Below are 14,968 nucleotides of genomic sequence, written 5' to 3' on the forward strand. Positions count from 1 at the left end.
CTTGCAACCAAACACCTTTTGCCCCTTTCCCTCCCTTTCTTTCCTTTCTAATTAGCCAACCAAACAAAGGAGGGATGAATAATCCCTTCCTTTCCCTTCTACCAAACAGGCCCTAAATCCTCTTGAAATTGAACAAAACATCTGATTGGTAGCTTTCTCCATTTGAAGTAATGTCTACGTTTGATTTCTTTCAAGAAAAGACAACTCAACAGGCCAGCATGGCTTGTTTCTATTTTGGGTTACTATCGAAGGGCTTCCTCTAGTGATGTGGGTTTAGTTTCTTAACTAGGATGTATGTGACTTGTGAAAATTTTTGGTGTTCTTGTTACATCCATAGTTTTAGTTACCATGTGATGGGTCCTAACAGGTTGAACTGGTTCACAGGGTGGATTTGGGTTGACAATAATAACCAGATGCATGATGATTCAATACTAGATGAACTATTCCCCCCGGTGTATTTAAAATATAGTAGCTACGTTGTTTTCTACCACAATTGGGTGTAATTACTCAGGAAATAAGTAGGACATAATCTTTCTCTCTCCCTCTCTTTCTTTGTGAGCGTGCGCCACACATACACATACATAGAAAAGTAGGGTTGGCACATTTGGCGTCATGGCAGCTTACATAATTGGCTGGTGAATCCTTCCATGATCATCACCCACAAACAGATCAAGAGCGCGTGGGGACATCGTTGGATTGTTGATTACCACTTTCAAGGGGATATTTCGAGTTCCAAACACTTATTCGTGTCTATATGCGACACTAATATTCTTGCAATATTCTAGTTTTGTTGGACTGTCTTTGTTTTGCTTGTTTATCAGTACAGCATTCTCTATGGTCGAGCCCTTCCGTTGATCGTATACACGTTCTAGATATCATGAGACCTAGGGTTTTTAGGTTTTTGTTGATAATGTTCAATAATTCTCCATATATGGTCTTTTTTTTTTTTTTTTTGCACAGGAGCTTCGACCTCTTTAGGGTATCGCCCCATATAACATAAGAAATCATATTCCCAGCAGACTTTTCTACCAATAGTTGCATTGTAGCTCATGTTTCTTCATCCATTGCCTCATTTTTTTGCGCACAACTTGCTTGTAGCAATGAATTAATGCATGGAATTATGCATTGTAAAACAGAGAAACGAGAGAGCTTCGATTACATCCTGCCGAGACACCGGGAGAGTAGTTACCCAACCATGGCGTTCTTTTTACAGGAAACTAAAAAGAAGAGAAAAGGAGGAACAAGAAAAAAAGAAGACAGTACATAACGGTTAAATTAACTTACGCAGGGAGCAACACGAGCATGTGACATGAACGCCTACTCATCCTCTGCAATTGCCGGAAACTGGAAAGAACAGTACACCACCAATAAATGAACCTCGATTGATGACGACCCAAATAAATTGAATCTGAAAACCTCGATTGATGGCGACCAAAATAAATTGAATCTGAAAGGAAATTACAAGCAGATAGCCGGGGACAACGAGACTGACGGAGAGGCGGGGACAGCATGTACAGCCAAGTGAGTCCCTTGCTTCATGACATCACATTTATGACTTACAGACAAAAGTAGGCACTCAAATCACGTTTCACTTTTGCCTCTGCCCAATAACAGCAGAAATATTTATTGATCTGTACGCACCGCCAGCTCTCTCTTCGTTGTTTCTCCGCTTTATGGCAGGTCAAAAAGCATAGGCTTATATCGGATGGATGAATAAAAAAGAAACCATAAAGGATTCTTCTTTTTCTTTTGTTGTTAGTTACACTTGAACAATGTGTAATGCTTCCATGATTAGTGTCTTTCCTCTGTTTCTTTCTGGTAATTATTAACTAGTTGTTTCCCTGGACTGGTGGAGCCAAAATCCAACATACAGTTCTTTCTTTTTCCTCTTTTGAGGTTGCCAACATCTTACTGAAGTATGAATTAGAATTATTCGGCGGAGCATGATTACAACATGTGCCACCTCTCTTCATCCTTCAAATTCACGGTTTTTGAGCTCTGTGAGAAACCCCATTTACATTTTGTGCTGTAGTCCATTGTCCTAAAGTCCTTACAGTTCGACTCATTGAAAGAGATGGGTGAAAGGAGCTTCACGTTGACAAACCACCAAAGTTTCAGAGCTCAGAAGTCACACCAATCCTATTGCAGGTTAAATAATTAAAGCATTGATGTGACAACGCTGAAGCACACGTCAACCATCATCTCCTGTTTTTCTCCTGGATTTCCTGCATTCAACTAAAATTCCGGTCACGTAAATTCTTGCTGCAGTTTTACACTTCTCCTTTTTCTCCGGCTTCCACACATTCCTTTATCCCCTCTGTTTTTTTTCCTTCCGACTCACTGCTTGTTCTTCGACGTCAGGATGAATATCACAAATCACAAGGCTCATAAGTGGACAAAAGAATCTCTGCAACGCGAAGTAAGCTCATAAATTAAATACGACGGTCTAACGTAATTGGAGATTGGGTTCGATCTGCCATTCTCGTTTCCCTTCGTCCACAAGCATGCTGGGTTACCTGGTTCATTAATGCGAACAAGCACGAGAAGAAGGTGCGCACTTCGAAACGAACAAATTAACCAAGGAGCCGGCCCATCGGCACGCTCTGTTCTCCATGAATTGCACCACCACGGAGTGGAAGCGATTTGGCTTGTGTTGTTGCTCCGGTCTTGGCGAACCATTTGACTATCTAATTTTCTCTTCAAATCAGGGAACGTCGACTGCGCCAATTAGAGAGAGATGTTAAAGAACGATGTCATCTCAAACCCCACGCATGGGAAGAAATAGAGAGAGATGTTATGAAGAAGAAAAGAAACAAAAACACAAGGATTCATATGGTTAAAGAAAAAAAGACTAGCTCTTCCTACATCTGCGTTGAAGCTGCACATTTTCCATCTACACATGTATAAGAGCGGTTGGCTTTCATTAAAGCAGCTAATAGCTGAACACCATAATTACTAAAATCATAATAATACCCCTACCCGCAAAATTTTCAGAGTGAAAAAGTTGAAAGTAGTTGGGTTGCACAACCAGTTGAGTGGCACATTATAGCAACTTTCTTAGTTCAAAACTTGGAAGATGCTATTTTGATGGTATTGATAAATATTGAGATTGAGATTAACGGTGTAAGTGGACTCGTTTTTGTCCCTCTCTCTTTTCTTCCATCTCCTCCGCGGCCCCCTCTCTCTCTCACTTGTAGTTGGCTGACTTGTTAAGGTTGGCTCAACTCACTCCTGATTCAATCGGTTTTAGTTTTTTTTGAAACTCAATCGAATCGACAAGTCAACTAGCTGACTGGTGACGACGTCATCTATCAATTTGAGTTCAAGTCACGGGTTTGCCATCTATCTATCTATCTATCTAGATGGGTGTTTTATTTTAACAAGACCACTATAACAGAGGCAGAATCTTCTTAGCCATTCAAGCCCTTCATCCAATCCAAGCACTGCACCTTGATGTTAAATAGTCCTGATGTGGTGGGAAAGGTCGGGAGATTTCTAAACCGAAAGAAATCATACATGTAGGCTCCCACGAGGTCAAAGAAAGGACAGAGAAAACTGTTGTTTGAAGAAGGTGGTTCCAATGGAGTGGCGCTCCTGTCCAGCATGTTCTTTGCGGCCGGTTGTACGTCACCATTTAGTCGGGTAGCTCGGGAGTAGAGTAGGCCGCACGACTGTGGTGGCGAAGATGATTCGAGGGAACGGACCCGTACACACCTTCAATGTGGATGGAATGGAATATACAGACGGGCGCCAGTCTGCCCTTGTGCTCTTTTACCACGGTAACAACACCTTCTCTGTTCGCCGGCGGACACCATGTACCGTATCGGTTGATCTTCGTTGCCCTTCTCCGTCTATATCGCTCGAGAAAGAGTGCCCGCCGGCACATTGCGAAAATATGTAATACATTTTGCGTATTATCCCAAGTTTCCTTGATGATGCTATTTTCGAAGATAAGTAATCTTTGTGATCAAATGTCTTAAGTTCTTGTTGACATTACATTGCTCGTTTCAAACAATCTCGCGATTTCACCAACTCGCCGGTGTCCCTAGAATAAAGTTACAAATATCATTTTCAACAGTACAAAAACATCCATCATTTTCACTTTTTACCATTGATTAAATTCCCCTTCCCGGCCATATGCTTTTTCCCACAAATCCACACAGCGGTGCCCTTTGGAGTAATCGAATCTGCCAAAATCCAATAAGTGCACTTGTGTATGCCCTGTCTAAACATTCATCGGTGTAAAACTTCCAATACCAATCTTGTTCCCACCAAAGAAAGTCCTCCCGCCATTGTTGGTGGGGGTTTGAAAACTGAATCCAATGGGTTTCAAACAAATTAAAACAAGTAAAGGTTTAAAACAACTTGGAAATAATTAGCAATGAATCTAACTGATTTGTACGTGTTCTATTCAAATCCGAGGATTAGGACCATTCTTCCAACACTGCTTCAGCCTTACAAGCTTAACTATTGATGGGCAATGTACAATGGTGGAGCCACATGCCACAGCTTCAGCCTTACAAGCTTAACTATTGATGGGCAATGTACAGTGGTGGAGCCACATGCCCCATGGTGGCTGGCGTGAGCAGGTGCTTGCACCAATCTCACAAAGTTTGTTTTTGAATTAATGCTTTGATATATTTGATTGTTTATATGTAGTCACCCTTAAAAGCATTTAAGTTATTGAATTAGTGCCCCTCTAGCCAAAATTTATGGCTTCGCTAGTGTAAGGATCCGACTTACACCGGACTCGGGTTATTGACTTGATGGATCTTAACCAACTCCTTAGTAGTTTCGGTTTCAACCTAAATAAGAATAAGAATCAGCACAATAAATCACTTTAACAACCTTCTTTATAAATACCCAATGATTCCTCATCCTCATAAATATAAGACTAAATTTTTGGAATGTATAATCTAATGCATCCATGCATGTGGGACTCCAAGTCTGAGTGTTGAACTTTCATTCAATATCACTACAATATCACTATAATAATCTGACCCACTTGGTTCGATCACTTTAACAACTCTTTATAAATTCTTTAAGTTTCCTCATAATTTTAAATACAAGACTAAATTTTCAAAGTACTGCAGCTAATGGCAATGTACATTTGAAGGCTATTCAAGTAGGATGTCCCTTTTCTAAAGCCTCCAACAGAACGAGCATCCGCCCCTTAAAGCTAGCAAGCAACTAGGCAACCACCTCCAACACCACATGCCCACGTAGCAGGCTATTGTCTGAGCTCATAGAAACTACCCTTTGTGTGAAAATTTTGGTTATCTAGTTGTATGGTGGGACAACTTCTTCGGGAAAGATTTTTACCTTGTTTGAAGCAAAGTGTACCAGCTGTACTAGATGTAACTTTTTACTTAGCATACCCTATAGACAAAAATTTCATTTTTTAGGTATGCAAGAGGTTAACAGTCTGCAGTCCAACTTCCACCTTTGTTAAGTTTCCATTGAAGGATTTAACGTGATCCATTTGACTATAACATCGAATGTATACCTACAATCACATAATATCACTTACATTTGAAGGTTAGTTTCAAGAAACTGAAGCACTAAATAAACTTCACTAAATAAATCATATACCTCTGTATGTGGATGGAACCAAGATATGATTGACAGCTAGATCCAAGAGAGAGAGAGAGAGCATTCTTAGTAAATATTGCTTTCGTTTGTCTATCTTTAACAGCCTCAAATCTTGAGTTGGACCCGCTCGAGATTGTCTCGTACGAATTTCATATATACCTATCAATAGTGCCAATATTTCATATTCCAAAACCAATTTGTTCGTCCTTGGAGATTATATATATATTAACGAACCTAAGGAAAGAATCCTGAAAGAACCCAGTGGTGGAGCAAGATTTTTCATCCATAAAGCACTTGATGACACAACTCTGGTGTAGGCATTTCTTAAAATTTTAGTCATAAAGTTAGCATAATTAATGAATTTTTTGATGAATTGGCATGAGCAGTGGCCCACCCGAGCCAGCAAGTAGCTCCGCTATTAGAAGAACCCCATCAACTCTAACTAATACGCAAAAAGTTTGCGATACAGTAAGAGAAGAAAAGAGCTTGCCTCGCAGGTGATAAAAGGCTTTGTGGAAAGGAACCAGATGAAGTTAGTTAGTTACATGCATAGGCATCTACACAGGGATCGAACAGACCGTAACTTCACCGGATCTTCCCAGTAGTTCCTTTTTACGAACCAGGAAAAAAGGGATGTTTTCTTTCCCGAGTAACAGGCTCCTTGGATTCTTTTTCTCTTCTCTCTCTCTCACGCGCACAAACAGTAGCTGTATTTGGATATTGTGCAGTGGCATGATACGGCTTAAAATAAATTAAAGCTGGAAGACTACCAAAATGGATGTAGGGTTGCACACACACTTCGTCAGATGGTGTGGCTCATTTCAGCTTGGTGGCGCATTTGGGAGGAGCGCAACAACATGGTCTTCATGGACACCTTCTCTTCGTCAGATTGTATGGCTCGTCTTGTGCAGGAGGATGTCCAGTTTGCCATTCGATTAAGGCACCGTGGTCCATCTGCGACTGGGTGACGGTGCCGCTTTTTCCTTCCTTTCTATTTACACATTGCATTGTATTGTATATTTCGTCTTTTTGCTTTTGTTTTTCCGGATTTCTTTTGTATATAGGACGTCTTGTCCCTAAATTTTGTTATATATTTTTCATTTTATCGGCTCTCTCTCTCATACACTTCCTCTCTTTTGATATTCTCTGCCTCTAAATCCAAAGTGGGACCTCTGGTGTTGCCGCAGCTTAAACTGTCGTTTTACATGTTTTTCTTTTGGAGGATACAGCAACCGTTGGATTGGTTTCGCCGATTTGGTAACGGTAGTACGCATCTGCACCTCTCTCTCTCTCTCCGACGCGTTTGCTGAATATTTGTGCGTGCGAGCGAGCGTGCGTGCTTGCTTGTCTGTCGCAAACAGGACAGAACACGACGGAGCTAACCAGCTGTAGTGTGCTGAGAAGCCAGCACGCGCTTAATATCTTACTAGATCATTTACCTTCTAGCTCATTTTCCCTTTACGGGGAAGAATGGACTGTGCGTGCCACAGAGAAAGAGAGAGAGAGAGAGATGCGTATAAGGCCTTGAATCAACTCAATTTCCTGACCGATTGGATCTAATCAGTGGGGGAGCTACATGCAAAACTTATTATATGCATAGGCCTATCCATTTATGCATCATGTTCATTACATATATTCTTGGAAGTGAGGCAAAAGAATACATGTCATTGGAGGCTGTGTATGGCGCATCTGTAATCATCTCTTGAATCACGTAAGGATTATGCTTATTTTTTTATAGTGTTGTTTTCAAATATTTGATTGTTTAGATGTACAAGTGACCATAAAAAAATAGAAGTTATTGAATTAGTTTTCCCTTCAAACCACGATTTCTGGTGCTTCGAATGAACCGACCAAGATCATTCGTATGGCAGTGGTTGCCATCACGGCCTTCCTTCAGCTTTTTGTCGACCACTTTTGTTTGTTTTTGGACCCAAATGCCAAAACACGCACGCTTAAAAGAAAGAAAGAACAAGGCAAACTAAATTGCACTCGCGGGTGAAAAAGAAAGACATTGCCGTGCAACTATGTGATCAGACATAACGCGTGTTCTCTGCGCGACCCCCCATAGTAAGCTAAGAGCCTAAAGTCTTGTTTGGAAGTACCCATTGGAAAAAATGGGTTTGTTGAAAACTTGATTTTCAGAAAACCAGTTTTTAATGCGTTTTTGAAACCTGGTTTTACTGGCAAACCATGTTTGGATGACCAAAAAATCGGTTTTGCTGTTGATTAATTCAGCTGAAAGACAAGACGGTTGACTTATAGTTAGTTAGTTAAAACTATACAGATAAAATAAATATGGAAAGCAACAAACATTAATTGAGAAACTTGAGCACCCCAACCATAGAAAATTTTGGTAACAGTAGTTCTAATGAGAAACACAGTTACACACAGATGTAGAAACACATGAACAGCGGTGGAGAAAACAGTTGCTGGATTATTAACATATAAAAAGGGAGAAAGAGTAAATCTGAAGAAAGCCCTTAATATCCCCTAAAGCACAAAGATGCCGTCAGCCAAACAAACTATGTTGAGTACATGTGATCCTTCACTCCCAAACTACCCTAAAGGTTTTGAGCATTTATATATTTGATGGTTCTACATATAAGTGCCGAAAAGGAATTAAAGATATTGAACCAGAAAAGAATTACTGACTCGGCTAGTGTTCGAAATACAATTCTCTGTTGAAAATTGCTGATACAGTTATCAGGAAAAAAAAATGAGAGAGCTAGACAAGTACCAGGTACTTGATTCACAGCTTCTGACTGTTAACAACAGCACTACTACTTACTTAGCATGATGGCTATTATGTGAAAGGGGACAAACCAACAAAGTGAAAATTAAACATAACAAATGATAAGCAGTAACGAGTACCTGAAACTGAGAAGAAGCTTAAAAAAACAGCTAAGAGGAGAAATCCTTGAGAAAACCTTAGCTCACAAGTCACATAACTGGGAATCAACCTTCAAAATACCGTTCGCGTCTCAAGATGTTGTCGTTAACCATCACCTCCCAAATCGCCATTTTTCTTGAAAAAAGTCCCTCCCTGGCTTCTGCAAAACGGCTAGGTTTTAACCAAACTGGCTTTTCAAGCAACCCAGTTTCATGTGATGCCAAACGCTTCACACAACGTCTCCTGCCTCCAAAAAGGTCTTCTATGCATCAAGCTAAATGTGCTATACCTGAGCATCGGGCCCGCCTAGCCCCAAACTTGAGTCCAAGTCTGGCCCGACACCCAAAACCTGAGCTTGGGTCAAGTTTGACATGGTTCGATTAAAATAAAAAGAGTTTTTTAAATATAAAATAAAAATTATTTAATATAAAATATATATTTTAATAATAAAATATATATCATTATTAAATTTAAAAGCATATCGGGGCGAATGAAGCCTCGTCAGGACAACCCGATCTGACTTGGTATGTGTCAGGCCCGCCCAAGCCTATTTTTTTGGGCTCGATGGGGCCAGGTACTAGATACTGGTAGGGGCACTCGGCCGATGTCCATCCTTAGTAACATGGTTACCAAACCAGTTATGTACATATTCATGTGCACGAAAAACACCGATGCACATGAACAGAACCCATAGAAAGTGGGTCAGGAATAGATGTTGATGTCGCACCGTGCACCTTGGTGCATCTATCAACCTTTTTTTTTCATAAAGGGAAGGAACATGGGGAGCCCTCAAAAGGTTATTTTTCTATATTTTTCATTCTGTCCATGTAAGAAGCATTTTTCTCTTTTTTTTTAATTATTTTTCGTTTTCGGAAGAAAGAGGATCTTAGTATTTTCCTATACCCACACATGTTGGCGACGAACCCTTTAATCTACTTCGATAAATATACAATATCCATCTCGAAATCAGTGACGTTTATATGGTCCCAATATATTTGACTATCGAATGTACTTTTTTGCCTTATTTGCGCATTTTTTGGCAATAATGTGCTTTTAGATACTAGGCATTTGGGCTTATGAATTACATGAAAACTGCTGCCAATCTTCCAGTTAAATTAGATCAGCAGAGGCAAATATCCTACTATATTAAATAGCTTAATTTCTATTTTTTCAACATAATTTCGACCGATTGGTAGGCTTAGAATAGATGTTTGAGATGATAATGTCTTGTTCATTTTCATCTCTACAAGTACTCGGTTGGACACTATCTTGCTCGCATGTATAATTGGAATACGATTGCTAGCAAGCTACAAGTAGCGATTATTACTGTACTTGTAAAGACGAGACTTGACAAAATAGATCTATTTTAACCTTGATTCCAACCCCAAGGTTGCTTTTTGAAGTAGATGCATGATAAATGTTCTCAGTAACCACACAATGTTCACCGCACACCCTCCCTACTGGTTTACTGACCAACTAGTGGCGGAGTTACAAAAATTGTCCATAGAAGCACTGATTTACAAATTTTCATATTCCAAAGAACAGCCACTTATATAACAGGGTAAATAATTTGAAGAAATTAATGTAAAGAAAAATTGAGGGGCAATATGTGGTTCTGCCCACGCCCGGTCAAAATTAAAAATAGATATTTTTAATTTTAAAATAATATATAAATATAAGTAACCATAACAAAATATTATAATTACATATAAAAATCAATGAAAATAATCTTAAAAATATTTTATCCGACCGAATAGGGCTTAGTCGGGCCTACTCAGGTCGACCTGGTGCCTTTTTTTTGGGCTCCAATTGGGCCCGGGTATCAAGTGTCCGTCGGATGCCAAGCCTGATGCCCAGGTTAACCCCTTACCATATCCAATCTTCAATCAAATTCAATTTCTGGTACAAAATTCAAATGAACAAAAGTTCATCCCATGTTCAATTCCCTTCTTTAAATTCACAATTCAAAACCGATCCGAAACCGTATCCAACCTTTCTATACACGACCCAATTCAAATCATATTATCATACGTTAAAAACCTTACTTCCAAAACATCCAGATAGTCGATGTAGGATATTTATTTCAAACACAATGTGTGTTTATATTCGAAACTGAATCGTATCAGATATTTATAACTAAACTTGATGCTGATTGGATTCTATGTCTTGAATCGGAATCTCCTCTTATATATATATATATATATATATATCTATATATTCAATTTTTCTAAGCAATTCAGGTAGATATTCAATTTGAATTGGAATCCAGTAAATTGAAGTGGACAGCAATGCCACCATTAGGGGCACCAGTTTCCCCACATAGTAGGCACAACAGGATCTGCCTACCAAAAGGGTTGTTGCCATGTCGATTTCAGTTGGCCCCGAGTCTCTGTATGATTGCGATACTTTTGTATGCGCCTTCCTGCTCTTGTTTTTTATTCGATTAGACATCGACCTTTTGCTCTAACCTTACAGAGACTTCGATCGCCTGTCTTTCAAAAAAATGAGGCACATGGACGGTTGAGATGTATTTGTAGGTTGACCACCCATAGCAGCTGTATCAAAAATAATTTAGACCCAAATTCGGGGTAGAGTTGAAACCAGAAATTTTTAGAAATATTATTTTCTAAAATTTTTATGTAAGATAAATAAAATCTTTTAAAATTTATATATGCACTTAAAAAAATTTTGAGGGGTGAGTAGAGCCATTACTAAGAATGTTGGTTAAGGAAGCACGTGATTGTTGTAAAAAATTGGTTTGTTAACGGAATCGTCTACAATGCTAATTTGTTAAATCAATCTATTCATTCGATTCCACTAGATCAATGGTTTGTAAAAGTAATTTTCTGAGAAGAGCAAATAGGAAATAAATAAATAAAAACAAAAAATTCAAGAAAATTTATAAAAAAAAAAAAAATTAAAAGTTGACATATGGTAGAGTCGTCCACATAATTGAATTGAATTGAATGGATTTGACAACTTGGAAGCAAACAAGTCTTCAACAAGCTCTTCGTTTAATTGGCTTGTCACTTGGACCAGATCATCTCTCCCGTGAGCACGTAGATGGCGGGTAGAGGCATGTGAGGGGCGTGTCATTTTTTAAACATGATATGATAGCGTAGAGAATTGGGTTGAGGGGTTGCAATGACACTTCTATACCAAGGGCGAAGGCCAGGTCGGTAGGGATTAGGGATATCAATATATCCGATTTGAATCGAATATCATATTCGGATTTAAGCATTTGATCAGATTTAGATTCAAATTCAGATATACATAAATATCTAATTGGATTCAGATAGGATTCATGTTTAGACAAATATTCTGCATCTAATTGGTAAAATCTGGTTCAAAATTCAGATTTGGATATAAATATAAAAATCCGATTCAGATTGAATTCTGAATTGTAAAATTGGATTTCAGATTTGAATTCATATATGACTTTTCTTTATTAAAAAAAACGAATCTGAATTCGAATATGAATATGTGAATATCCAAAAAAACATATATGATTAAGGTTATATCCAATATGATCCGTTGACATCGCTAGGAGGGGCTTTAGCCCCTCCCTTAGATTTTAAATAATTCAGAAATTTATGTGTAAAGTTTAAAAATCTTAGTTTAACATGTATAAAATATTTGAAAATTCCATTTTCCTTTCCATTAACATTTTAAAACTATAGTTCACCTCTTTTAATAATAAAAAAAATACCCTTGGTTTCGAGTCTCCCTCTCCTCTCTTCCCTTTCTTCCATGAGCTCATCACTTTACACGTACCCCTTCTAGAGGCTATCTATCCTCTTATTTGAAAGAGGAGAAGGAAGAAGGCAGGGAGTAGGCCAATAGATAGGTCCACTTAGCCTCCTACGAATCAAACAAGGATATATGTAATGTAATGTGCCAACCTGCCGGCCAGTTGTTCTATATATATATATAAGCCATTAGTTAATTTTATTGGACCCACCAGAAAATTCTCATGTGTGATTGGAGGAGTCCGATATGGGGAGGACGTAAGAGCGTAGGGTATGTTGGTGCACCCTCACTGAGGGAAGCCCCTTAACAACAACCGTTCATGGGCTTTTCCAAGAGATTTTTAAGGTCGACTGTCTTAATTGCAGAAGGTGCGGTTGCCTCCCCGTGCCCGATCTTCGTTGTGGGCACTCTTTCTCTTCTGTGTGCTACAGTTGATCAGTCTCTCCGTACATGATGCGGACACCGCTCCAACGTACACAAGAATCTCAATAAACTTGTTTTTTCTTCCTTTTCCCTTTCACTTTGCGTTATATATATTCCTTCCACCTCCTTCTCCTCCTCCCATACTCATTGCACCTGCACTCTTCTGTTTCTCTTCTTCGTAGCTTTTCATGGTTTCTATCCAGGAACTGTCTTTTCTTCGCCATGGTACTTTTCTTTTGATACGTTCGTGGGTATAACTAACGGTTTTCGTGTAAAAGAAAATTTGGTTGTGTGAGATACAGAAGGTCCATGTTGAGGAGCAGAGTGGGAGGAGGCATGAATCTGCAGGTCAATGGCCAAGCTAGCGTTCCACCAGGCTTTAGATTTCATCCAACAGAGGAGGAGCTCCTGCACTATTACTTGAGGAAGAAGGTGAACTATGAGAAGATTGACTTGGATGTCATCAAAGAAGTTGATCTCAACAAGCTTGAACCCTGGGATCTTCAAGGTCTCTTTCTCTCTCTCTCTCTCGCTGTGGCGGAAAAGTGGCTCCGTTTCTTTATCTTCTTTATCGGCATTGGTTCTTGTCTAATGTTTGGGTTGTTTGCTGCATGTAGAGAAGTGTAGGATTGGATCCACGCCTCAGAGCGACTGGTATTTCTTTAGCCACAAGGACAAGAAGTACCCGACGGGGACGAGAACCAACAGAGCAACCGCAGCAGGGTTTTGGAAGGCGACGGGGAGGGACAAGATCATCCACTCGAGCTCCAAACGCATTGGCATGAGGAAGACGCTGGTGTTCTACAGGGGCAGGGCGCCTCACGGCCAGAAGTCGGACTGGATCATGCACGAGTACCGCCTCGACGACAATCTCGACTCGGCCTCTCCCGTCACAGTAAGTTGTACACCTCCTGTATTAGCCTTCATTAATTTTTTAGCCAACCGTTTGGAAAGTCAGCCACAATTGTTACCCTGTGCTCAATGATGGTGGCTGTACAATATTTTCCGGCAAGCCCGCTGCTTTAAAGATCAGAGAATGTAGGTCGGTAACACGTTACATCAACTCCTTAGGCAGGACGTTTCATGTGTTGTCGAAAGATTTCGTGTTCTTTCAGAAAATAAGGAGAGGAAGAAGAGAATGTCCGACCAGCTCCACCGACTAGTTATTTTCCTGCTGCAGGTAACCGAGTCCATACAGGAAGAAGGATGGGTGGTGTGTAGAGTCTTCAAGAAGAAGAATCACCATTATAAGAGGGAGGAAAGTCCAGTCGGGCCGGGGCCGCTGGCGACGAAAGTGACGGACTTGAATTCCTGCCTCGACGGCACACTGGACCAAGTGCTGCTGTACATGAGCCGCACATGCAAGGAGGATTCGCCGGAGAACAAATTGAAGCAGCTGCACCAGTTTCAAGGCTTTCAAGCACTGGCACAGCTTCCCAACGATGGCCCGCCGGAGCTTCGCTTGCCATATTTTTCCGACATCGAAACCACCTCTTCCGCTCCGACCACGGCCGCAAACCTCTCCAGTATTGCCGGAGACGGCCATGACTGCACAGGGCTGAGGGCGACTGCGGCCGTGTATACCGGGAACACGGATCATGTTCTTCACGACTGGACGTCTCTTGATCGTTTCGTTGCTTCTCACCTCAATGGTGAAGAAGAGACGTCGAGGCAACTGGCCTGCTTCAATGGGCAGCCGACGTTCTTGTGCCAAGTGCCTGAACCCGACCTCCATTTCCCTCCCCTCCTTCCGCAGAACAGTAGGCTGTTCGGCACCGCTACAAACGACTTGGAAAACGACATTGACAATTGGAGTTTGCCACGGTCATCCACTGATTCAGAATTCTTGTCCTCCGGCATTCTCTGAATTCCAAAGCATTTGTTGATTGAAAATGTGGATGAGTCTCTTTGGCTTTTGAAATATGAATGTTCAGTTTCTGTACGTGTATTACGAACTCAGTTGATGAGATCGGGTAGCATTTTCTGCTGTACTCTCTCTCTCTCTCTGTGTGTGTGTGTGTGTGGAATGCCCTTAATTACCTTCGAAGTCTTATCTCCGCACACGTTCAGAACTCATACTTGTTCCATCGTTTCGAGCAGCAGTACTGAAAATTGAAGATCTTTTGTCTTGCTCACTTGCCTATGCACTAACCCTTAAACCACATTTCTATCTTAAGAAGATTATAGCCCTAAGTACCATCTGATCATTGCATAAAGGGTACACGCATAAAGGAACAGTTTGGACTTGATTAAGGACCTCTGCCTTTAGTTGTCGATTCGAAAGCGAAAGGCATTTTTGTGGCTGAATTTCGA

General features: G+C 40.3%; 1 protein-coding gene across 1 annotated transcript; it reads left to right on the forward strand.

Annotated features, from left to right (window-relative positions):
* Positions 1-12,784: 12,784 nt before the first annotated feature.
* Positions 12,785-14,649, forward strand: LOC116262837 (NAC domain-containing protein 43-like). Its single transcript, XM_031642354.2, has 3 exons — positions 12,785-13,163; positions 13,273-13,550; positions 13,836-14,649. Exons 1-3 carry the CDS (start codon positions 12,965-12,967, stop codon positions 14,520-14,522), a joined length of 1,164 nt encoding a protein of 387 aa, XP_031498214.1. The 5' UTR covers positions 12,785-12,964; the 3' UTR covers positions 14,523-14,649.
* Positions 14,650-14,968: the final 319 nt, after the last annotated feature.

The sequence above is a fragment of the Nymphaea colorata genome, chromosome 10 (genome assembly GCF_008831285.2).
Source record: "Nymphaea colorata isolate Beijing-Zhang1983 chromosome 10, ASM883128v2, whole genome shotgun sequence".
NCBI classification, from domain to species: Eukaryota; Viridiplantae; Streptophyta; class Magnoliopsida; order Nymphaeales; family Nymphaeaceae; genus Nymphaea; species Nymphaea colorata.

Bases quoted from the DNA above. Each gene is read 5' to 3' on its own strand.
- LOC116262837 (XM_031642354.2), top strand. From the start codon at position 12,965: ATGTTGAGGAGCAGAGTGGGAGGAGGCATGAATCTGCAGGTCAATGGC. The intron at 13,164-13,272 runs GTCTCTTTCTCT...TGCTGCATGTAG, and splicing joins TGAACCCTGGGATCTTCAAG to AGAAGTGTAGGATTGGATCC. The intron at 13,551-13,835 runs GTAAGTTGTACA...TTCCTGCTGCAG, and splicing joins ACTCGGCCTCTCCCGTCACA to GTAACCGAGTCCATACAGGA.